We start from the raw sequence: 24,350 nt of genomic DNA on the forward strand, positions 1-24,350 counted from the left end.
TCAGATATGCAGATAATACCACTCTCATGGCAGAAAGTGGAAAGGAACCAAAGAACCTCTTGATGAGGGTGAAAGCAGAGAGTAAAAAAGCTGCCTTAAAACTCAGCATTCAAAAAATGGGGATAATGACATCCAGTCCCAATACTTCATGGCAAATAGATGGGTAAAAAGTGGAAACAGTGGCAGATTTTATTTTCTTGGTTTCCAAAATCGCTGAGGACGGTGACTGCAGCCATGAAACGAAAAGATTCTTGCTCCTTGGAAGGAAAGCTGTGACAAACCTAGAGTGCAGATTGTAAAGCAGAGATACCACTTTGTGGACAAAGGTCTGTATAGTCAATGCTATGATTTTTCTGGTAATCATGTGAGAGTTGGATCATAAAAAAGGCTGAGCACTGAGGAATTGATGCTTTTGAGTTGTGGTGCTGGAGAAGACTCTACAGAGTCCCTTGGACAGCAAGGAGATCAAACCAGTCAATCCTAAAGGAAATCAGTCCTGGGTGTTCATTGGAAGGACTGATGCTGAAGCTGAAACTCCAATACTTTGGCCACTGGATGCGAAGAGCTGACTCATTTGAAAAGACCCTGATGCTGGGAAAGATTGAGGGCAGGAGGAGAAGGGGAGGACAGAGGATGAGATGGTTGGATGGCATCACCGACTTGATGGACATGGGTTTGGGTGAACTCTGGGAGTTGGTGATGGACAGGGAGGCCTGGCGTGCTGCAGTCCATGGGATTGAAAGAGTCAGATAGGACTTAGCGACTGAACAACAATCTTTAAATACAACTAAATCTTTAAAAATCATCTATATATAACCTGTATCTACTAGAATGTTTTTCTCTTAATCCATTCTACTGCAAGTGGAAAAAAGGCAAAATCCTTTCCCTATATAATTCTGTTCTTCTAAATCATTTGTCTTTTCTACTTTGGATTTACAGCCATGGATCTATAGAGACTGAGAAATATTAAGAAGTTTTGACTTCAAAGGGTTATCTTTGCTCAATTTTTTTTTAAAGAAGATTTTGCATAAAGCTTGGGCATGTTTTGTTTGTGCCAAGGCTGTAAAAGATTAAGGCCTCAAGAAGCGCCACTATTTCTTTATATGATCAAGAGCTAGAAAAAGGAAAATTAGCTAATATTATCATTCCTTTTCCTCTGATCTCCTTTTTCTTATTCTTATCTCCTTTCTTTTTCCAACCTTCATTGCTTAGCGAAACAGGTAGTAAATTGTAGGTAACACAACAGATCTGCCAGAGAACAGAAGTGTTGTTAGCTCTTCTAGGCCTTTGTTTAACTTCTAGAGTTTCCAGCTCCTTAGAGAATCTAATACGCTGGTGGTAGGACTCTTTCGAACTGTGGTGCTGGAGAAGACTCTTGAGAGTCCCTTGGACAGCAGGGAGTTCAAATCAGTCCATTCTAAAGGAAATCAGTCCTGAATATTCATTGGAAGGACTGATGCTGAAGCTGAAACTCCAATACTTTGGCCACCTGATGCAAAGAGCTGGCTCATTTTAAAAGACCCTGATGCTGGGAAAGATTGAGGGCAGGAGGAGAAGGGGATGACAGAGGATGAGATGGTTGGATGGCATCACTGACTCAATGGACATGAACTTGGGCAGAGTCCGGGAGATAGTGAGGGACAGGGAGGTTGGCATGCTGCAGTCCATGGGGTTGCAAAGACTTGGCGACTGAACAACAACAGCAACAACAGTTTTCTTTCTCTTTCTGGGTTAAAGTTTTAGCACAGATCGGATGTTTGAAAGAGAAATAATCTTGAATACCACCTCATTGTTCTCACAAATTAGAGTACGCGTGTACTCCAAAAGTTGAGCATATACAAAACTTCAAATCTAATTCCTCACTGAAAGCCTAAGGGATATTTTTCAGAAGGCTGAATGCTTGCTAAAGGAAGTGAGAGTATGGGATTTTAATATCCTTTGTTAGAATTCACATGTGCCAGTGAGCTCTGATAAATAGAATTAGGATGTATCAGGTGGCTTAAACAGTGGATCAGGACTCTCTGGCTTTCACCTCATTCCTCCCTTCTTACCCTGTTTCAAAGTAAAAAGAGGGCTGTACTCCAATTAGCTAGGGTAAACATGATGTCCAGCACAATCAGATGTCTTCCCTTGAATTTTTCTCAATCATATATGTGAAGAAATCAGTAGTAAATCTCCTCAGTTTTTGACTTGTTGTGATATTGTTACCACTATGTCACATCAAATCAGGAGGTATGTGTGTGTGTAGAGATTTTTTATTATTTTGTGTCAAGGGTAGCAATGACACGCAAGCTTACATTAATTTCTCTTGAACTGAAATTTTCCACATTTCTAAAACGTGAATGTTCTTGGAAATGACATCGTTGTAAAGGGAAAAACAACTTTGAATTATGAGTAACTCATATACTTTTAATATAAAATTCTTACAATATTTCTTTACTTGTCCTTAACTGGGAAAAATGTATAAATAGTATAACCCGTTCTTAAGTTTTATTTAAAATACCTTCAGGCCGACCCCTGCCTTGGGGGCAGTGTTTATTTTTGCATCCAGTGTTAATAAAACACTCTTTAAAAAAGGTAGAAGTCAAAATTTAGTTAATTTTCAGAAAAAAATGTTTCTTGATATCAGTAGTAAAATTGGTTAATAATATATAATTACATTTATAGGGAATATTCTATGCTTAAAAATCCATACTCACTTCAGTTCAGTTCAGTCACTCAGTCGTGTCTGACTCTTTGCGACCCCATGAATCACAGCACGCCAGGCCTCCCTGTCCATCACCATCTCCCGGAGTTCACTGAGACTCACGTCCATCGAGTCACTCTGTCGTCCCCTTCTCCTGCCCCCATTCCCTCCCAGCATCAGAGTCTTTTCCAATGAGTCAACTCTTCGCATGAGGTGGCCAAAGTACTGGAGTTTCAGCTTTAGCATCATTCCTTCCAAAGGACACCCAGGGCTGATCTCCTTTAGAATGGACTGGTTGGATCTCCTTGCAGTCCAAGGGCAGAGAAGGCAATAGCACCCCACTCCAGTACTCTTGCCTGAAAAATCCCATGGGTGGAGGAGCCTGGTAGGCCGCAGTCCATGGGGTCGCTAAGAGTCGGACACGACTGAGCAACTTCACTTTCACTTTTCACTTTCATTCATTGGAGAAGGAAATGGCAACCCACTCCAGTGTTCTTGCCTGGAGAATCCCAGGGGCAGGAGAGCCTGGTGGGCTGACGTCTATGGGGTCCCACAGAGTCGGACAACACTGAAGTGACTTAGCAGCAGCAGCAGTCCAAGGGACTCTCAAGAGTCTTCTCCAACACCACAGTTCAAAAGCATCAATTCTTTGGCGCACACAGTCCAACTCTCACATCCATACATGACCACAGGAAAAACCATAGCCTTGACTAGATGGACCTTTGTTGGCAAAGTAATGTCTCTGCTTTTGAATATGCTATCTAGGTTGGTCATAACTTTTCTTCTAAGGAGTAAGCGTCTTTTAATTTCATGGCTGCAATGACCATCTGCAGTGAATTTGGAGCCCAGAAAAATAAAGTCTGACACTGTTTCCACTGTTTCCCCATCTAATTCCCATGAAGTGATGGGACCAGATGCCATGATCTTCGTTCTCTGAATGTGGAGCTTTAAGCCAACTTTTTCACTCTCCACTTTTGCTTTCATCAAGAGGCTGTTTAGTTCCTCTTCACTTTCTGCCGTAAGGGTGGTGTCATCTGCATATCTGAGGTTATTGATATTTCTCCTGGCAATCTTGATTCCAGCTTGTGCTTCTTCCAGCCCAGCATTTCTCATGATGTACTCTAGAAACTTTAAAAAAATGTATCATAGTTATATGAACCCTTTAAGTTAGATATTAAATTAATTTCCATTTTATTAGAGGAGAAAATAGAAGTCTAGAAAAGCCAAGTAAATATTGAACCCTAAGGTGACTGCTTCTAGACCTGGTGTCTCTTTTACCAGGGTAAGGAGCTTTACAAAATGCAGCAGAGACGTGTAGAGTTGCAAACACAAATGATTTTCTTACTCTGAGGTGAAAGGTAAGGTGATTAGCTTGATGTCAAAATGTTTACGTGAAAAACATCAGTCCTGTATTAACGACGTCTGTGTAGAGAATTAAAGCTTCCTTCACTGCGGTGTGGTTCATGTATCAGTTTAGCTGTCGAGGTGGGGGAAAGTCGTAAACTGTGCTGTTCCCACATTGAGGTAGCTCTTTGGTTTCTCTTTCTAGATAATTCAGAACTATAGGAATCAGGAGAGCCTTGGGAGTTATTAGGAAATTGCAGAAAAAGCTTAATGTGTGAGATTCTAATGAGACAAACAGGACATGCAGAACCGAGTTGGGCATCTACTGTGCGAAAGACACAGAGCTAGGTGTGAGGGCTGAGCAGTGAAGCGGAGGCCATGCTGCCTGCGTCTTACAGGTCGGTGGGGTTATGTGTTTATTTCAGGGTGGGAGCAGAATGCGGTACAGCGAGAATTGAGAAGAAACCAGGACAGAAAGAGTAACAGAGGGAGGAAAGGAGGAGAAGAAAAGGGAGGGTCAGAGGGAAAAGGCGGTCCCCGTTTCTTCTGCTAGCATCTACGTTTCCTGAAGCCAGGCTTGTTTACTGTTTATCCCGAGCGTCTAACAGTGTGCCTGTCACAGAGAATGGCCTTGGTGAAACCTGGTTTAAATGAATGAGCGAGGAGCTGAAAAGAGGGGTGAGTGGAAAACTGAGCAGGAAGAGCTTGAGGAAAGGCGTAGGAGAGCGAAGTAAACGACCAGAGAGGAGGGGAGCGCTCAGAGACGGGAGCTTTCTTTCCAGTTCATCTCTGGTGCAGCATGGCCAGGGCAGTGTGGGAGAAGCTGGTCCTTATTCCCCCCAGGCTGGGGTGGGGACAAGCACAGAGGTAGGGCCAGTGTTCCAGACTCCCATGAGGGTGAAATGAGATCATATATACGGCAGAGTTTTATAACTAGCAAAGCATTATGCGTGTTACTAATGTATATTATTTGTAGTTGGTAATAAGTAACTTGAAGCCAGAAGTTGAAGTGTAGATTTCTTGAGAATGACCTCAGATTTTAATATAGTAACTTTGTGTATCTAGTAGTCTGGGTATGAACTATTCCACAGAAGTGCATTTAACCCAACATTGTTTTGCCATTGAGTGCAACAAAATAATTTTACTAGATTTGATGTATGTCTCATAAATATATGTATATTCTTAATGAAAAATACTTTAATTTTTCTTTTATTATTCTGGATCATTATTATAAGCATCATTAATTATGTTTTGTATAATAATGCCCTCAGAAACCTGTTGAGGTTTATTATATTGCTTAACTCTAAACATGGATGAGAAAACCTGGATTACTATATTCTGAGTTTTATCATGTTTCATGGTTTTTCTGCCTTTTCTGTCTCCATTACCTATTATTTAATAGCTTAAATTCAAATTCATTTTTGTTATAAGATTTAAATATAATATAGATTAATACAGGGTAAAATATGAGACTTTTTTGTCCAAAAGTGAAAGTCACTCAGTCGTGTCCGACTCTCTGCGACCCCATGGTTATATAGTCCATGGAATTCTCCAGGCCAGAATACAGGGATGCGTAGCCTTTCCCTTCTCCAGGGGATCTTTCCAATCTAGGGATTGAACCTAGTCTCCTGCATTGCAGGCTGATTCTTTGTCAGCTGAGCCACCAGGGAAGCCCAAGAAAACTGGAGTGGGTAACCTATCCCTTCTCCAGCAGATCTACTCAACCCAGGAGTTAAACTGGGGTCTCCTGCATTGCAGGCGGATTCTTTACCAATTGAGCTACTAGGGAAACCCTTTTGTCCTTAAATCACCCCTATTCTAATCCCATACCTGTCAGAGTGATGATGAAAGTTTGGTTTGTAGTAATCTGGTTCTTCTCCACACATAAATATATAATAGTGTATTACTCTGCTATGGCCGCCATGATAAAATACCATGAATGAGTGGATTAAACAATAGCAATTTATTTCTCATTGTTCTGGGTGTTACAAGTTCCAGATCAAGGTGACGGCCAGTTTGGGTCCTGGCGAGAGTCTTTTCCTGCTTGTAGACTGCTGTCTTCTCATGTACTCACATGATCTCTGCTTCATCGAGGCCTGGGGAGAGAGAGCAAAACTCTCGTATCTCCTCTGAGGACCTTAATCCCATCATGAGGCTCTACCTTCACGAGTTCATCTAACCCTAGTTACTTCCCAAAGTCCCCCTCTCCAAATATCATCACTTTGGGGGTTAGAATTTCAAGATATGAATTTTGAGGGAATACAGTTCAGTCAGTAGTATGTGTATACACATACATTGATTTCAGTATAAAGGGAGCCAGGCTATATGTACTTCTCTGCCTCATGCCTTTTAAGTAATGCCTTGGAAGAACCTTTTATGTGTTGGAAGAACCATGCTTTGGAAGAACCTCATTCTTTTTAATGACTATTCTGTTTCTTTAAAAATTTTTATTTTTCCTTTAATTGGAGGATAATTGCAGTGTTGTGATGATTCCTGCCGGACATCAGCACGAATCAGCCTGGAGTGTACACAGGCCCCTCCCTCTGAACCTCCCTTCCACCTGCCCCTCCCTTCCAGCCACCCCTCTAGGCTGTCAGACCCCAGCCTGGGCTTCTCTGTGTCATGAGGCAAATTCTCACTGGCTGGCTGTTTACAGATGGCAGTGTGTATATGTCATCGTTACTCTCTCAAATCGGACCAAAATTTATTCAGCTGTTTCCCTGTTGATGAACAATTAAATATTTTCTAGTTGTTTTATAAACATTGTAGTACAAACATCTTCATATGGGCTAATTGTGAGCATGTGTAAAGTATATTGATAAGACAGATTTTTAGATGGTCAAAGGAGATTCTAATTTGAGGTTTGAGAGACAGTTCCAAGTTTCCTCTCTCCTTTCCTTCCTTCCCCTCTCATTCTTGCTACAGTTTTGAGAATACTGTGTATTATCACTTGTTTTCATGCTTGTCAATTTTAGTAGGTGAAAAATAATTTACTGATTATTTAATCTGAAGATTTTAAATTGTGGTTCAGGTTGTAAATATCTCCGTGTACTTACTGATCATTCGAAGTTTTCTTGGACTCCAGTTGTGTTTTTGTTCATTTTCATTGTAGATTGACTTTTTTCTAAGAGTTTTTCTGCATGAGCTTTTGCTTGTAACTTCCATTGCAAATATTTCTTCAAGGTTTGACTTTTGACTTTATCATCTCTTTAAGTTAATTTAAATTTTCATATACTTGGGTTATTTAGTATTTTGTATAGTTTGGGTTTCCTGTCTTGCTTTAAAAGGCTGAAACAGAATAAAAATTTTAATGTGATATGGTAGGGGTGTGTGTGTGTATATTTTATGATTATAGCAATTTTATTTTTTGTTTTTTTTAATTAATCTACAGTTGATTCAAGATACTGTGTTAGTTTCAGGTATATAGCAAAGTGATTCAGTTAGACATATGTATTTATCCTTTTTCAGATTTGTTTCCAATGTATATTATTATAGGATATTAAATACAATTGTCTGTGCCATACAGGAAATCCTTGTTGTTTATCTGTTTTACATACAGTGATGTGTATTTGTTAATGCTATACTGCTAATTTGTTTCTCCCTTCTCTATCACGTTTGATAAGCATAAATTCCTTTTCTGTGTCTGTCAGTCTGTTTCTGTATTGAAAAATAAGTTCATTTGTATTATTTTTTAGATTCCAGTTGTGTGTTTTTGTGATAGAAATATTTCTATTCAGGGCTGGATGCATTTTATATAATCAAAAAATGTCTGATCTATGGGTACAGACTAATTTTATACATACTAATTTCAAATTTATATAGTACCTCCAAAACATTACTGCAACATGTGAAAACAGAAATAGCTTATATTAATTTAAATTACCATGTGACTGAGCCTTACTTTCTTTGAGGATAACAATATATATCTCATAGCTTGTTGTGAGAATTAAATGAGATAACATATGCAGATAATATTAGATGTTATTTACTCAAATGCCTATCAAGTACCATTCATTATTTACACATAAGTGTATTTCATCTTCAAAACAATGCACTGAAGCAGGTGTTACAGTACCCAAAATATGAGTAAGAAAATAGAATCAGTGAGCTGAAGCAAGTTTCATAGGATCTCAGATAAAAAATGGTAAAGCTAGAATATACATACATGTTAGTCTGAAACAAAAATCATGGTTATTTCACCATACACTCTTCCTGGGAGAACTACAGGTATTTTTTCTTTGGTTCTTTTCTCTTTCTCCATTTCCTGTTTCTTTTTCTCTTTTGCTGTTTGATGAATAAAACCCTCTAAAACAGACTGCGCAGAGAACTCACTGTGATTATTGAAATGTTCTTTTCTCTGTCCAGAGCGGTAGCCGTTAGCCGTGTGTATCTGTTCAGCTTGAAATGTGGCTGATGCAACTGAGGAGTTGAAATTTTACTCTTACTTAATTTAAGTTAAACTGCTGTGGCTCCTGTGTTGGACTTTGCAGCCTTAGGTGTGTGGTTCTTTTTTGGTCTGTGTAAAGTGAGCGTGATTCGTGTGCTGACTGACAATGAGGAAACCTCCTCCTAGGTTGCGGACTTTGGCAGAGGAACTAATGCAGACACAGCAGATGCTTGTGAACAAGGAGGAAGCCGTCCTGGAGCTGGAGAAGAGGATCGAGGAGGCTGCCAAGACCTGTGAAAAGAAGTCTGAGTGAGTACAAAAGGGGTTATTTGAAGAAAGAAAGTTTAATTGATGAAATTTTACAGAAATACTTCATTTTACATGGAATTAGAGACAAAATTTCCAAAAGTTGAAATTTCATGTATAAAAGTATGAAACTGTGTATGGTTGACTTACTTTCAAGGACTCTAGAGGAATGATTTTGTGTTTTTATCCGTGTAATGTTACCTATCATTTGTCTCAGTGTTTTAGTGGTTCGAATTATTTTCTGAAAAGTCCCATTAAAACCTGTCTTTACTCTGCCTTAAATGGTGACCCATCCCAGTATTCTGGGCTGGAGAATCCCATGGACAGAGCAACCTGGCTAGCTTCTGTCCATAGGGTCACAAAGAGTCAGATATGACTGAAGCGCCTTGGCACAGCACAAATCAAAGTCCAGCATATTCTCTGTGAATTCCTAGTCTTTTACCATTTGGGCCACCAGGGAAGCCCCTAAAAGAGTGTTAGACCAGTGTAATCAGGAAACTGGCCTCTGCTGTGTTAGGAGGAAGCAAGTGAAATGAGAAAGGAGTAGTCTGCCTCGTGCATCCTTCTGAGATTCGCCGTGCTGCTGTCTTACTACTGCCTTTCGTCTTGGCGTCTGAATCATTGAACACATTCATGGGTCCTCTGACTCATTTGGCTGTACTCTTGTGTTTACTGATTTCAATACTTATGTTTTCTCTTGTTTGCAGGTTTACATTTTGATCTGAAATTTAAAATTTCTAGTCTGACTTTGGTCACTGTTTGCATCAACGAGGATTACTTTTCTGTGGTTTCTCTAACCCCTGACTAGAACATATATATTTCTTGCTCTGGTACTTTTACAATTAGCTTGATTTGTCAAGACTTCAAGGAAATTGTGATGTGTGACATTTCTCTGGTCTCTACTACTTGCTCGTACTTTCTGTGCAACCTTTCAGATATTTTCCATGTCTCTCAAATCTCTGATCGTGTTATATGCCTAATCAGAGTCGACAAACGGATGTCTCCTACATTACAGAAAAAATGAAATTCATCACCAGGTGGCAAATGCCTCATTTTTTGCCATTACATGTCTAAATTCACCACATTTGTACTCATTCTCTTTCCTTACTTTCATAAAGGGTCTGTTCCTTGTCCTGTTTCTTGTCCCTGCTTTATATCTCATCATTTCTTACTTGCCCTGAAACTTTACATTGTTTTATATGTTATGGTTACCTTTTCTTCTGAACTGTGTCCTGTGCTCAGTTTTTAAACATTTGTAAGTCCAGACTCCTAAAAGCAACCCCTACCTCTCTGCCCACCCTAGATAACCCTTCTTTAATCTCAGGATTCTCTCTCAGTTACTGGCTTTGTTTTCTGTTTTCTTAGTCAGACTTGTTTTAAGAGTGCTAATGTGCACTCAGTACCTTGACTCTTACTTAGTATTTAACCCACGAATCCCTAGTTTCTGCCCCAGCGTTACTGAAGTAGGTATCTATAAGATTCTCAATGACTTTTTTGTTGTTTAGTCATTCAGTGATGTCCAACTCTTTGCGGCCCCATGGACTGCAGCGCTCCAGGCTTCCCTGTCCATCACCAACTCCCAGCGCTTGCTCAAACTCATGCCCACTGAGTCGGAGATGCCATCCAACCATCTCATCTGTTGTCCCCTTCTCCTCCTGCCCTCAATCTTTCCCAGCATCAGGGTCTTTTCTAGTGAGTCAGTTCTTCGCATCAGGTGGCCAAAGTATTAGAGTTTCAGGTTCAGCATCAGTGTTTCCAATGAATATTCAGGACTGATTTCCTTTAGAATTGACTGGTTTGGTCTCCTTGCTGTCCAAGGGACTCTCAAGAGTCTTTTCTAGCACCATGGTTCAAAAGCATCAGTCCTTCCAAACCCAGCCCTCTGTGTGGTCCAGCTCTCGCATCCATACAGCACTACTGGAAAAACCATAGCTTGGACTAGATGGACCTTTGTTGCCAAAGTAGTGCTGTCCAGGTTGGTCATAGCTTTTCTTCCAAGGAGCAAGTGTCTTTTAATTTCATGACTGCAGACACCATCTACAGTGATTTTGTAGCCCAAGAACGTAAAGTCTGTCACTGTTTCCATTGTTTCCCCATCTATTTCCCATGAAGTGATGGGACCAAATGGCATGATCTTCATTTTTTGAATGCTGTTTTTTAAGCCAGCTTTTACAGTGTCCTCTTTTAGAGGAAAGCGTAGTTCCTCTACCCTTTTGGCCATAAGCGTGGTGTCATCTGCATATCTAAGGTTATTGGTATTTCTCCCAGCAATCTTGAATCTAGCTTGTGCTTCCTCCAGCCCAGCGTTCTCACGATGTACTCTGCATATAAGTTAAATAAGCAAGGTGACTATATACAGCCTTTCCAGCATACAATGTAAAGGCTGCTGCTGCTGCTGCTAAGTCACTTCAGTCGTGTCCGACTCTGTGCGACCCCATAGATGGCAACCTACCAGGCTCCCCCGTCCCTGGGATTCTCCAGGCAAGAACACAATACTCAATGACAATATATACATTTCTAAATTTTGCAACTATCTTGCTTGACCTCCTCAAAGTATCTTTGTTGACTTCCTTTCCCTTGGACTTTGCAAACCAAGATACCAGATCTTGCTTCTCCCTTTCTGACCACTCCTTCTTTGTAAACTCATTCTTCCCTACTTGGCCAGTATATTTTGGAGTTACCCATGGCATGGTCCTAGGCTGTGCCAGTCTCCTTCCTGCACTCTGTCCCTGGGTGACCCCCTGAAGATGACTCATGCTTATTACTCTAGCTTAGATTTCCTGTGGGAACTCCATGCCCATGTAGTCAGTTGCTTACTTGACATGCTTCCTTGGATGTCTTAGTAGTACCCTGCCTTTCTCATATCTAAGACTGAATTAAAACCCCCCTAAATATGATCCAACCCAGCCCAACCTAGTTCACTTTTAGTATTTTTTTTTTCTCTCAGTTTCAGTGAATGGCAACACCATCTATTCTAGTATGCAACTCAGGTTAGTAGAAGCCTACCTCTCCCACTTAAGGAAAGTGAAAGTGAAGTTGCTCAGTTGTGTCTGACTCTTTGCAATGCCATGGACTGTAGCCCACCAGGCTCCTCTGTCCATGGGATTTTCCAGGCAAGAGTACCGGAGTGGATTGCCATTTCCTTCTCCACTCCCACTTAATACTATGGCTCTTATTACAACTTGGTATTAAATGTCATATTGAAATTGCTGAGCCTTTTAAAGGCGAGAACAGGAAAATATGAGTTACTCTGGATATTCCTTTAATAAATCTGAAAATTTTCAGTATTGAATCAGGATTAGATTTTCTTTGGATTATAAAGATAAATTTTATCAACCATTGCACATATAAAAGTAAAAATATAATTATCTTTTGTTTTTCTTTATTTGCAACTAAATCTCTGCACATGTCTACAGATGACTAAGTAGTTCTACTTTTTATAGTTTTGTAAATGTACACATTGTAAATGACTTTTGTTTTAAAATTTGTTAGATATAAAGAAATACAGTAGGACCCTCTCACCAGCATGTCTGGTTAAATATTGTTGAAGGAGACAGTCTTTAAGGGTTATCTTAACCTAGAATTTATAAGATTCTTTGATTTTTTTGGTGTGTTTTCTTGACTCGTATCTTCAGTTCTTGCTTCATCTGCATAATCAGGGTGATCCACATTTCTCCACCTGTTTATATTTATCAGGAGATAAGAATGGGATGAGAGAAGAGGAGGCTTAAAGGGTGATGGATATATGGGAATCAACACCTCCTGAGTTCTTACTCATTTCCGCATATTATGCTGGATATTTTATATATATTAATTCACTTTAATGTTATCTTTACTATGCTCTCCGTGTAATTATGAGCATTTTACCTTTAAGACTTAGAGAATTTAGATAACTTAAAATCATATACCTAGGAAGGGATAGAAAACTCATGAGTTCTTGACTCCAAAGTTTCTGTCTGATCACAGCAATTGCTTGATCTCATGATTTTAGTAGTGTTCTTAGGAGAGTAAGTTAGAAGGGATAAGTATGTCTGGCAGTTCAGCAAATGAGTCCGGTTTAACCCAAATTCTGTTTGCACTCATGGAGTTTTTATTGTTAACTTCAGGGCATAATTTTGAAAATGTTAAGTATATTTATATAACTAAGTAGTCATTGTGAAATCTCATTAATTTAGACATTGGTAGGTTTAAGTTTGTCTTTGAACTATATGTTAAAATAATTTGCAAAACAAACAGTCTGAAATGAATTCTAGGGTAAATGTTTGCATTTCATCTTCTGAATATTTCTTAAACATTTCTATATATATATGTCTATGTATATATATATATATATATATATATATATATATATATGTGTGTATATATATATATATATATAAAATCTGTTGCTGTTTAGTCACTAAGTCATGTCCGACTCTTTTGTGACCCCCATGGACTATACCTTTCAGGTTCCTCTATCCATTGAAATTTCCAGGCAAGAATACTGGAGTGGATTGCCATTTCCTTCTCCAGGGGATCTTTTAGACCCAAGGCTCAAACCTGCCTATCCTGCATTGCAGGCGGATTCTTTACCGCTGAGCCACCAGGGAAGCCCTGAATATATGTCTACAGATACTTATTTAAATATATGATTAAAAGCAATTTTCATCTAATTTCAAAGATTTATTTTTACTCCAGAACTTTTTTAGCTTCAAATATCATGTTAGTTAAAAGTAATAAAACAATGAAACAAAACTACATTTCCCCCAAGACTAAAAATATCCTATATATTTGCCTTTCTTAAATGATCTCTAAATTAATGAAATTATGTGAATTTTTACTTATTATAAATAGCACTCATGTTCTTACGAAAGTATAACATATGAGAGACTAATGTTAAAACTTTTGAATTTAGATTTGGCTTAAGTTTCTCCAAAACATAATACAGTGAAAAAATAAAACTACATGAAAAATCATCTGATAACTTTGATTCTTATAATTGAATTATATAAAATGAAAAATGAACTTAAAGAGTGGTTTTTATGTGACATGAAATTCACACTAAGAAGCACAGATTTTTGGCTTATATAAATAATGCAGGTCTTAGTTGAAATATAGCTATTGCAAATTTTTATTTAAGAAATAAGGTGAAAGAAATAAAACCAACTTTTTGAAGTGGTATAATTTAATACAATGCAAAGTGTCACTCTATTATACATATCGTTACTTATTACTTCCAAACATGCTTATTCAACTGGAAGTAGTATCCATTTTTTCCTGATTTATGATCCTTGACTGCTGTATTAGAAAATAGTTTATGGGAAAATATACCAGGCATTTGTCATTTATGACTCATTGGCATAAAGAACTGGTAATGTTGCTACTCGTTTTAATGCTTGATTTGACTCCAGAGAGTGAATGATAATTCAGTTTTGTATAGTTATGTACCATTATCACCTGGTACTTAAAAATACTTTACACATTATAAAATCATAACTTTTAGAGCCATGTGGAATCTAGAGAAATCAATTTGATCATCTAATCTTGCAAATTATGTGGTATCTGAGGGCCAGAAATTTTCAGAGACTTGGGAAGATTCACATCCAGCTTATAGTGAAGGTGATGCTTGAACCATCTGGAGTATTGTTCTGGTTTGCAAATTCAGGTATCTGTTTTTTATTTTTGTCTCAGAATGTTTCGGTTCTATCTACTAGGTGCTATGACTGCAGTGAAACGTAAGGCCCATGTGGGCACATGGCTCATGAAGCTTGTGCTTTTGTGGAGTCGGCCAACACAAAATGAGATAGCGACAGTTGAGATGGTGGCTGCGGAACAAGTTCAGGTAGAAGAATGACAGAGGAGCGCTCGCCTAACGCGGGTGATCAGGGGTCTTCTAGGAAATGGCATTTTTGCTGAGACCTAAGGGTAGAAGGGCTTCCCTGGTGGCTCAGATGGTAAAGAATCTGCCCACAGTGTGGGAGACCTAGGTTTGATTTCTGGCTCAGGAAGATCCCCTGGAGAAGGAAATGGCTACCCACTCCAGTATTCTTGCCTGGACAATCCCATGGACAGAGGAGCCTTGTGGGCTACAGTCCATGGGATCATGAAGAGTTGGACAGGACTGAGCATCTAACACTATCACTGTTCACCAAGTGAAAAGTGCGTAGAAAGAGTAGTCAGAAATAGGGAGTAAATAGCACATGCGTAAATCCTGATCCCTTGCATGTTTCAGATTTATTTATAGCTTCCTGTGCATCTTGTTTTATACAATCATGCATTTATTATAATTAACTTCTTATTGAAATATGTATAGCTCGTTTGCTGAATGGTGTTGTAAGCATATAAAATAATTATATAGTGATTACAGCAATATTTTTTAAAAAGTGATTATTAAACAATAATAAGATGATAATGTATTTGAAATGGTCATTATACGTAGAACTCAGTGAACTTAATTGGATGAAGGTAATATTGCTCCTTAATTTGCTGATCAGATGTATTAACTAGAAAACATTTGGACTAGAGCTATATAATAGGGCATCTACCTCCCCAAAATCTCATTGTTCTTAAAAACAACTAAATTAAAAGCCAGGATGCTTATCTATTTACTTATTTATTTATTAAATTAAAATTTTATTTTATATTGAAATATAGTTGATTTATAATGTGTTAATCTCAGGTGTACAGCAAAATGATTCATTTATCTGTGTATATATATCCATTCTTTTTCAGATTATTTTCTTATGTATGTTTTTACAGAATATTGAGTAGAGTTCCCTGTGCTATACAGTAGGTCCTTCTTGATTATGTAATTTATTTATAAGTGAAAGTGAAAGTGAAGTTGCTCAGTCGTGTCTGACTCTTCGAGACCTCATGGACTGCAGCCTACCAGGCTCCTCCATCCATGGGATTTTCCAGGCAAGAGTACTGGAGTGGGGTACCATTGCCTTCTCCGAATTTATTTATAGTAGTGTGTATATATTTGAATCCCAAACTCCTAATTTATCCCTCTCTGCCACCTTTCTTCTTCGGTGATCATTAAGTTTGTTTTCTACATCTGTGAGTCTTTTTCTGTTTTGTAAATAAGTCCGTTTCTATCATTTCTTTTTTAGATTCTATATGTAAGTGATATCATATGATATTTGTCTATATTCTGACTTATTTTACTTAGTATGATAATCGTTAGGTCCAACCATGTTGCTGCAAATGGCAGTATTTCGTTCTTTTTGTGGCTGCCTAGTATTCCATTTTATGTATTTCCTATTCTTGGTGTTAGGATAGTGTCTCAAAATGTTCACAAGTGATTTCTTATATGATGCAATAGATATTTAGAACTCCTGAAGAAAAATTTAAAAAGGCCTGTTTTAAAAGAGGTTAGTTCAGAACCCAAGGTACATGAGATAATAAAGTCCTCACATCACAACAGGAAGCGCCAGTAGTAGTGAAGCTTCTTTTTCTCTTTTTGCTCGCGTCGTGTAGCTTGTGGCATATCAGTTCTCCAGCCAGGATGGAACCCGGGCTGCAGCAGTCAAAGTGCTGAATCCTAACCACGAGACTAGCAGGGAGCTCCCAGTGATACATAGTTTTAAATTAATTTTTAATGGAGATAATTACCATTGGAGAAGGAAATGGCAACCTACCCCAGTATTCTTGCCTAGAGAATCCCACGGACAGAGAAGCCTGGTGGGCTACAGTCCATAGGTTTGCAGAAAGTCAGATATGACTGAGCAACGGTCACTCATGTAGTTGGAAGAATTAATGCAGAAAGATCACATTAAGCCCTAGGCCAATGCAGGAGACATAAGAGACACAGCTTTGATCCATGGGTCGGGAAGATCCCCTGAAGGAGCAACCCACTCCAGTATTCTTGCATGGAGAACCCCGTGGCCAGAGGAGTCTTGCAGGCTACAGTCCCTAGGGTCACAAAGAGTCAGACACGACTGAAGCGGCTTAGCATGCATGCACATGCCATTCCCACTAGCAATGTGTTAGTGATAATCTCGCCTCATCTTCACCAGCATTTGATATTGTCATTACTTTTTATCTGAGCCATTCTATTAAATCTGTACAGAAACATCATTTTTAAAATTGAAGACTTTTTTTTAGAGGAGTTTACATTTCACAGCAAAACTGAGGGGAAGTTACAGAGATTTCCGATATACTTCTCCCACAATAGTCTCCCACATTATCGCCCACCAGAGCATCAGATTTGTTACAACTGACGAATCTAGAATGACCCATCATTATCATTCCAAGTCCACAGTCTGCATTCGGTTTCACTCTTGGTGGTGTGCGTTCTGTGGGTTTGAATTAGTGTATAGTGACCTATGCCATAATTATGGCATCATATAGGGCATTTTCACTAAGCTGTGCTGTGCCCCACGCATTCATGCACCCCAGCCCCAGCTGTTGGTGGCCGTGGTACTTTTACTGTCTCTTTATGTAGTTGTGCCTGGTACGGAGTGTCACATGGCTGGACTCGTGCGTTATGCAGCCTTTCAGACTGGCTTCTTTCACTTAATGATGTACTTTTAAGAGTCCTCCATGTCTTCAGTGGTCTAGTGGCTTGTTTTGAGTTGTGAAACGTATTCCCTTGTACAGTTATCCTTTGTTCTGATGACTGACATATTGGTTGCTTCCCAGTTTTGACAATTATGAATAAAGCTGCTGTAAATATCCATGTGTGGGCTTTTATGTGAGCGTAAGTTTTCAACTCCTTTGGGTAAATACCAAGGAGTAGGATTGCTGGATCCCATGGTAAAAGTTTGCTTAGTTTGCAAGAAACTGCCAGCCTGTCTTCCAGAGTGGCTGCACCGTTGTGCGTGCCCGTCAGTAATTCCAGGCCACACCCTCACCAGCAGGTGGCGGTGTCACTGTTCTGGGGTTTGGCCTTCCTCGTAAATTTCTAATACTATCTCGTTGTTTCAATTTCCATTTTCCTGATAGTATAGAATGTGAAGCACTTTCTCATATGCTTATTTGTCATCTGTATATCTGTAAGGTATCTGTTAAGGTCTTTGGCTCATTTTTAAAGAAGTTTGCTTGTTTTCTTATTATTTATATTTAAGAGATCTTCGTATATGTTGGATAACAGTCCTCTATCAGATATGTCATTTGTATATCTTTTCTCCTAGTCTGTGGCTTATCTTCTCATGTATTTTATCAATTTTTTAAATTGATGTATAATTGATTTACAGTGTTGTATTAACTTCTCCTGTACAGCAAAGTGCTTTAGTTATACACGAATATACTTTTAAAAAATGCTCTCTTCCATGGTGGCTTGTCAGAGTATTGAATATAGTTCTCTATGTTATGCAGTAGGACCACATTGCCCCTGATTGCTTCTATGATTTTTAGGCATCTTGTTTTACATTTAAGTCTTTAGGCCATTTTAAGTTTATTTTGTGTGTGGTGAGCGTGTTGTAACTTCATCGATTTACATGTACTGTCCCACTTTCCCAGAAGCATTTGCTAAAGAGACTGTCTTTTTCCAAACTGTCTGTAATCTATTATTAACTTGCTTTCAACAGTGCGTGGCACAGTTCTTTCAGATACTAATATACTACATATGACAGCATTTTCAAGATATTTCTCACTGCTGCTACCTGTTTTCTTGTGGCTTTAAGATGGGCAAATTAATTTGAAATTCCTATTAGGGACAGCCTTGAAGGGTAAAACTTTAAAGGAGGAATGAAGAGGTCTACTATCTTTCTAATGGTGTATATTGGAAGATTTGAGGGCTTACACTTATTCGGTAGTCCTTGTCAGAAAACTTTCCCTAGCTCTAAGCCCACGATCCTCACAATAGGCACACAGCTTGCTTCCAGCTGTCACCTTGATTTGATTTATTCTCTAGGCACAGATCTGATTTTAGCGATATTCCGTTTGAGATTGAAAATAAATTAAGATTCTGCTTCAGTCATGTTAATTCATTTTGGGCTCTACACTTCTGGACCGAAATGTCTGTACTTTGTGAGGTGGACGGTTTACCGTAAAATAAAATGAGTGCCATGGATCGTAAAAATGTGAAAGCATTTTGAATTTGGTTTTTGCTTCCAAAAACTTCCTTTAATTTTGTAAATGCTAACATTTAACAACTACTGTGATGACTGAAAACCCGTTTAGTTTCATAATCCTTACAGTTCCGAAAGACGCTTATAAAGGGGAAGTGAAGAAAGGAACACAATCTACACATACACAGTAGATGATTCCCTTCAAAGTCTTTATTTCTTAGAGTAGTTGAAATAATTTATATTAAATGTGTTCTCTTTTAGTATTGTACTTCTGCTAAGCCAAAAACAGACACTGGAAGAGCTGAAACAGTCGGTCCAGCAGCTGAGGTGCACCGAGGCAAAGTTTACAGCACAGAAAGAATTGCTGGAGCAAAAAGTGCAGGAAAATGACGGGAAAGAGCCACCTCCAGTAGTCAATTATGAAGAAGACGCACGATCAGTTACATCTATGGTAAGCCAAAGAGTAAACAAATGAGAAAGTTGAAAGAGTTGTATATAGATAATAAGTGAATACAGAAATTAATTTTGGTTGCTATAACAAGTTATTACTCTTGTTAATGTGCAGGTCCTATTAAACTTGTGTGTAAATACAAAATAAACTTGTCGGTCACCTCAGGTCACCTGGAGAGCACTTTCAGAAACCACCTGTAGAGTCAGAGGAAAAAGCTCTTCTCTTGCCTTTAAATCTGAAAACAAAGACTGCAATTGTTTTTATTCCTGGGATACAGCAGGAAGGTAGGGTGTTATTCTTAAGGTAGAAATAAGAAAAAGATATTTATTGATTTTTTTCTTATTAAGAACAGTAGAAGTTTATCTGAGATTGATGATGTTTTTGTTGTTTTCACAATACAAAACATTGATTTTGCTTATAAAGATTTTTTCTTATAAATATCTTTTAACTACAATAAACACATTTAAATCTAGCAACTACTAATTCAACTTTATTTTATATAGATTTATTAACTGTTTCAGAATGCTTACTGTAAGTACTTTTTCTCTCTTCCCCTTCCTTTCCTCCTTCTTTCCTCTTATGTTGGTGGTTTCTATCAAGCGACAATTTTGACACCCACGGATCATTTGGAAATATCTCCAGACATGTTTGATTTTCCCAGCTGGTGGATGCTCTTGGTATCTAGTTGATAGAGGCCAGTGATGCTGCTAAATATCACACAATGCCCATCACAGCCCCTCTCTTCTTATTCCCAACAAAAAAATACTCAACCTCAAATATTAACAGTGCCAGGGTTGAAAAAGACTGAGCTATGTCCTTGGTTTTTTCTGTGAGTAACTGAGTAACTGGATGCAGTCCATAAGTAGAACTATTATAGTTAATGGTACTATAGATGATATTTGAATAATTTTTAGTTTATGTTATTCTGAATAGTACAATTTAGCTGTTAAATGAATTCATAGGAAATGTCTCCATAGGAAAAAAGATTGCATTTGAAATTTCTAATTCCAGATAAATCTGGATATGAATATGAAGTGTTTAAGTTATTGTGATTATTGCAATTTTTTAATTAATTGAGCCATACTGATCTATGCAATACATTGTGAAGTATAATTCTTTGCTCTCCTTTATTGTCCTGCCAGATAATAAGGATCTTATTATATAGACCAAGGCCCCTACTAGATTAATTTTCTTATTTCATGATTTTTGGTAACTATCTGGTATATGTCTTTTTTTTTTTTTTTCAGAGAAACTTCTGAAGGTCATTCTTTTGCTTGGCTTTCAAACCTTAGTAAAGTGTTTATTCTCTGAGTATGGTTTATAATATTTCCTTGTCCCCATGTGGCTGTGGAAGTGGTTACTTCATAGCCTGATTTAGTGGTAGATTGTCACTAAATGGTAACATATCCCCATTTTATAACTACAACTAGAATCTAGAGTTTGCAATTTAAAATATAATAGTTCATTAAGTATTTCATTAAGAACTCCTAATCCTTTAGAGTTTTATCTTTGATAATCATTGAAGAAGAGGTTTTTCAATAAATGAATAAATAGTGTTTTAAAGAGTATATATAATACTGTGATCTCAAGTGGCATTAGTGGTAAAAACCCTCCTGCCAGTACAGGAGAAACAAGAGATCTGGTTTGATCCCTGGGTTGGGAAGGTCCCCTAGAGGAGGGCATGGAAACCCACTCCAGTATCCTTGCCTGGAGAATCTCTTGGACAGAGGAGCCTGACTGGCAATGGTCCACAGGGTCGCAAAGAATTGGACCCAACTGAAATACAACATAAAACAGTTTAAGAGACTAAACTGCTTTCTGGTACTTTCAGACCTTCTCTTGTACCCATTTATTAAATGATGATAATATCTTATGAACGTTTAGAAAGTGATATCAGGTGTTTCATTTTATTCAATTTATTTTAAATAGCTGAAATGCTGTTTGTTTCTATACATCTTATCTATTCATTGAAGTAATGCCTTTAGTAAGTCTTTAAGGAATTTGCAAAGAAATGCTGTGTGTAGTTTAAGGTAATAAAGTAACATTTTATATATCAAACAGGACATTCCACCAATTGATACCAATTGATGAGGTTCTACAGTATGTTTTATAAAACAAGTAAAAACTATTTTCAGTTCGTAGTTCTTACAACTAAGTAATACTCCCACATATACCAATGAAATCTTTGCATAATTCAGCCTTTCAGTAATAATTAGAATATAACTTTTCATTTTATTCAAAAAGTCAAAATATTAAAACTATAAATGGTTTTTCCCCAAATGTCTGTTTAAGCATTATGAGTAATTCTACCAAAATACTTGAAATTCAGGTAAGCAGGCCCATTGGTTTTTCCTCTTTATAAATTATATCTTTATAAATGATATCTTTATATTTCAATAAGGGAAATTTAGTTGAGTATTGGAAGAATTGGAAGAACTAAAAATTAAACCATAATATAGTGAAAAATAGTAAAGCTTGGCCTAAATGTTATTTAAGAGCAAGTATTAACTATTCTGTGCTGTACTTAATCTCTCAGTTGTGTCCGACTGTTTGTGACCCCATGGACTGTAACCTGCCAGGCTCCTCTGTCCATGGGATTCTGCAGGCAAGAAAACCAGAGTGGGTTGCCATGCCCTCCTCCAGGGAATCTTCTCAACCCAGGGATCAAACCCAGGTCTCCCGCATTGCAGGCGGATTCTTTACCATCTGAGTCACCAGGGAAGCCCAAGAATATTAGAGTGAATAGCCTGTCCCTTCTCCACAGGATCTTCCCAACCCAGGAATTGAACCGGGGTCTCCTGCATTGCAGGTGGATTCTTTATTAGCTGAGCTAATAAACTATTAACTAGTCTACATTTCCTAATTAATGGCAGTGTTAACCCATTAACTATTCTACATTTCCTAATTAATGGCAATGTTAACCAAAATACAGACTCCTCAGTGGTGATTGCTTCTGTGAAAGAGCGTCCTTAAGGAACTGTACTGCTGAGATGGGCCATGGATTGTATATTCTTAAAAAATTCCAAGGTGATTCAGATAATCATGGTTAGAAGTCTCGTTAGGCTGTTAGATGTATTGACATTTATTTCAACTTTGTAATTTTATGAGAATAAGCAGATGTAAATTAACATCTGTTAATTTACAGAAATCTAAAGAATTGTGTAGGCAAGTAATATAAACATCTTTGCCAGGAAAGCAAGAATGAAAGTTGCTCAGTTGTGTCCAACTCTTCGTGACCCCGCTCCTCTGTTCATGTAATTTTCCAGGCAAGAACACTGGAGTGGGTAGCCATTCCCTCCTCCAGGCGATCCTCCCGAGCCAGGGGTTGAACCCGATTCCCCTTCGTTGCGGGCAGATTCTTTGCCATCTGAGTCACCAGGGAAGCTGATCCTCTAACGTTGTATTTTTCACCTGAGTCTAATTTTGGCCAAAATACCAAGGAGGAAATGATAAATATCAAGTATTGAAAAGTAAGGGCTTCCTTAGTAGCTCAGACAGTAGAGACTCTGCCTGTAAAGCAGAAGACATGAATTCGATTCCTGGAAAAAGAAATAGCTACCCACTACAGTATTCTTGCCTAGAGAATTTCGTGGACAGAGGAGACTTGCAGGCTGCAGTCCATGGAGTCACAAAGAATCTGACACAACTGAGCAACTAACACACAACAAAAACAACACTGCACAGTAATTACCTATTATTTGTGGACAAGTGTGTTTTATTTATACATTTAAAGCAGTATTTATTGATCACCTACTATGTGTCAAAGATGTTTTTATATGCTTGTAATATATCAGTGCATAAAACTAATGAAGACTCTTAGGAGTTACATTCTGTGGTGAGTGGCACTTAATAAATAAACTGTATATTATATTGTAATTGTAATTGAATGAACGCTCAGTCATGTCCGACTCTTTGTGACCCCATGGAGTACCAGGCTCCTCCGTCCATGGGATTTTCCAGGCAATAGTACTGGAGTGGGTTGCCATTTCCTTCTCCAGAGGATCTTCACTCTCCAGGGATTGAACCCGAGTCTTTCGAATTGTAGACACACGCTTTACCGTCTGAGCCACCGGAGAAGTCTGTATATCACATTGGAAGATGCTAAATGCCAGGGCATAAAGACAAAGCAGGGTAGGGGGTCGGGGGCCCAGTGGGTCAGAGGTTGGGATACAATTTTGTTTTTTGGGATACAATTTTAAATGGAAATAAAGATAAGCACCTTTGAGAAAGTGACATTTTAGTATTAACAATGTTCTTTTTAATGAAAAAAATGAAATAATAGGTAAATAATCATTACAGAATCTCTGTGTGGTGGAAATTTTTTTCTATTATTTTTCTTAATTTTCAAGATTTCTGAAAATAACATATGCTGCTTTAATAACTAGAAATGTGTGAGTGTTATTAAATAAATACAATATATTCCTACTGCATAAAATAAAAATAGTAGATAAAATAAAATACCTCATAGTCCTGCTTAGCATTCAAAGGCATCCAGTGATCAATTTTTACACAAGAGAGTGACATTTGAACAAAACCTTGAACTGGGAAGCTAGTAAACCGCTTAATTTCCGGGAGAAGAACATTCTAGTCAGAGGATGTGTTTATGTCAGAGACAAAGGCAGGGACCTATCTGGACTGTCCAGGGTATAGTGAGGAGCTCTGAGCAGGGGGAAGGTGAGAGGAGAGGGAATGAGAGTGAGAAGCCATGAGAGCAGGTCTCAGGTCCCGGGAGCATAATGAAGATGCTGCTGCTGCTAAGTTGCTCAGTCGTGTCCGACGCTGTGCGACCCCATGGCTGGCAGCCCACCAGGCTCCCCTGTCCCTGGGACTCTCCAGGCAAGAGCACTGGAGTGGGCGCCATTGCCTTCTCCGGCATAATGAAGGGTCATGCGGTTTCTCTGAATGAAAGGGAAGCCGCTGGATGAGGAGGTTATAACAGAAGATGCACATGCTCTGACTTGTGATTTCAGTGATCGTTGTGTCGATAATATACTTAAAGGTGGTAAGGTTGGAAGAATAGGGTTCCTGCCACACCCGGGAGATGGCAGATGGCACACTGCGGACGGCATCCTGTGGGCGGTGAGGTGATTCGCTTCTGAGTATGTTTTCATGGTTGAAAGCGAAAGTGAAGTTGCTCACTCTTGTCTGACTCTTTGCGACCCCATGGACTATATTATAGCCCAC

At 38.5% G+C, this 24,350-nt stretch overlaps 1 protein-coding gene across 24 annotated transcripts in view; it reads left to right on the forward strand.

The window, feature by feature from the left end:
- Nucleotides 1–24,350, forward strand: part of FER (FER tyrosine kinase) — a 464,961-nt gene that overhangs the window by 135,539 nt on the left and 305,072 nt on the right. For 21 of the 24 annotated variants that reach the window (XR_008709039.1, XR_008709040.1, XR_008709041.1 and 18 more), the window contains 2 exons: nucleotides 8,604–8,726; nucleotides 18,977–19,166. Coding sequence is in view for 19 of the 24 variants with exons in the window: in XM_055565828.1 (XP_055421803.1) it covers nucleotides 8,604–8,726; nucleotides 18,977–19,166 (313 nt within the window). In the remaining 5 variants the exon portion in view is untranslated. Of the gene's footprint in view, nucleotides 1–8,603; nucleotides 8,727–18,976; nucleotides 19,167–19,280; nucleotides 19,629–24,350 lie in introns of those variants that run through there. The other 3 variants (XR_008709038.1, XM_055565875.1, XM_055565877.1) reach the window with 2 other exon arrangements.

The sequence above is a fragment of the Bubalus kerabau genome, chromosome 1 (assembly GCF_029407905.1).
Source record: "Bubalus kerabau isolate K-KA32 ecotype Philippines breed swamp buffalo chromosome 1, PCC_UOA_SB_1v2, whole genome shotgun sequence".
NCBI lineage: Eukaryota > Metazoa > Chordata > Mammalia > Artiodactyla > Bovidae > Bubalus > Bubalus kerabau.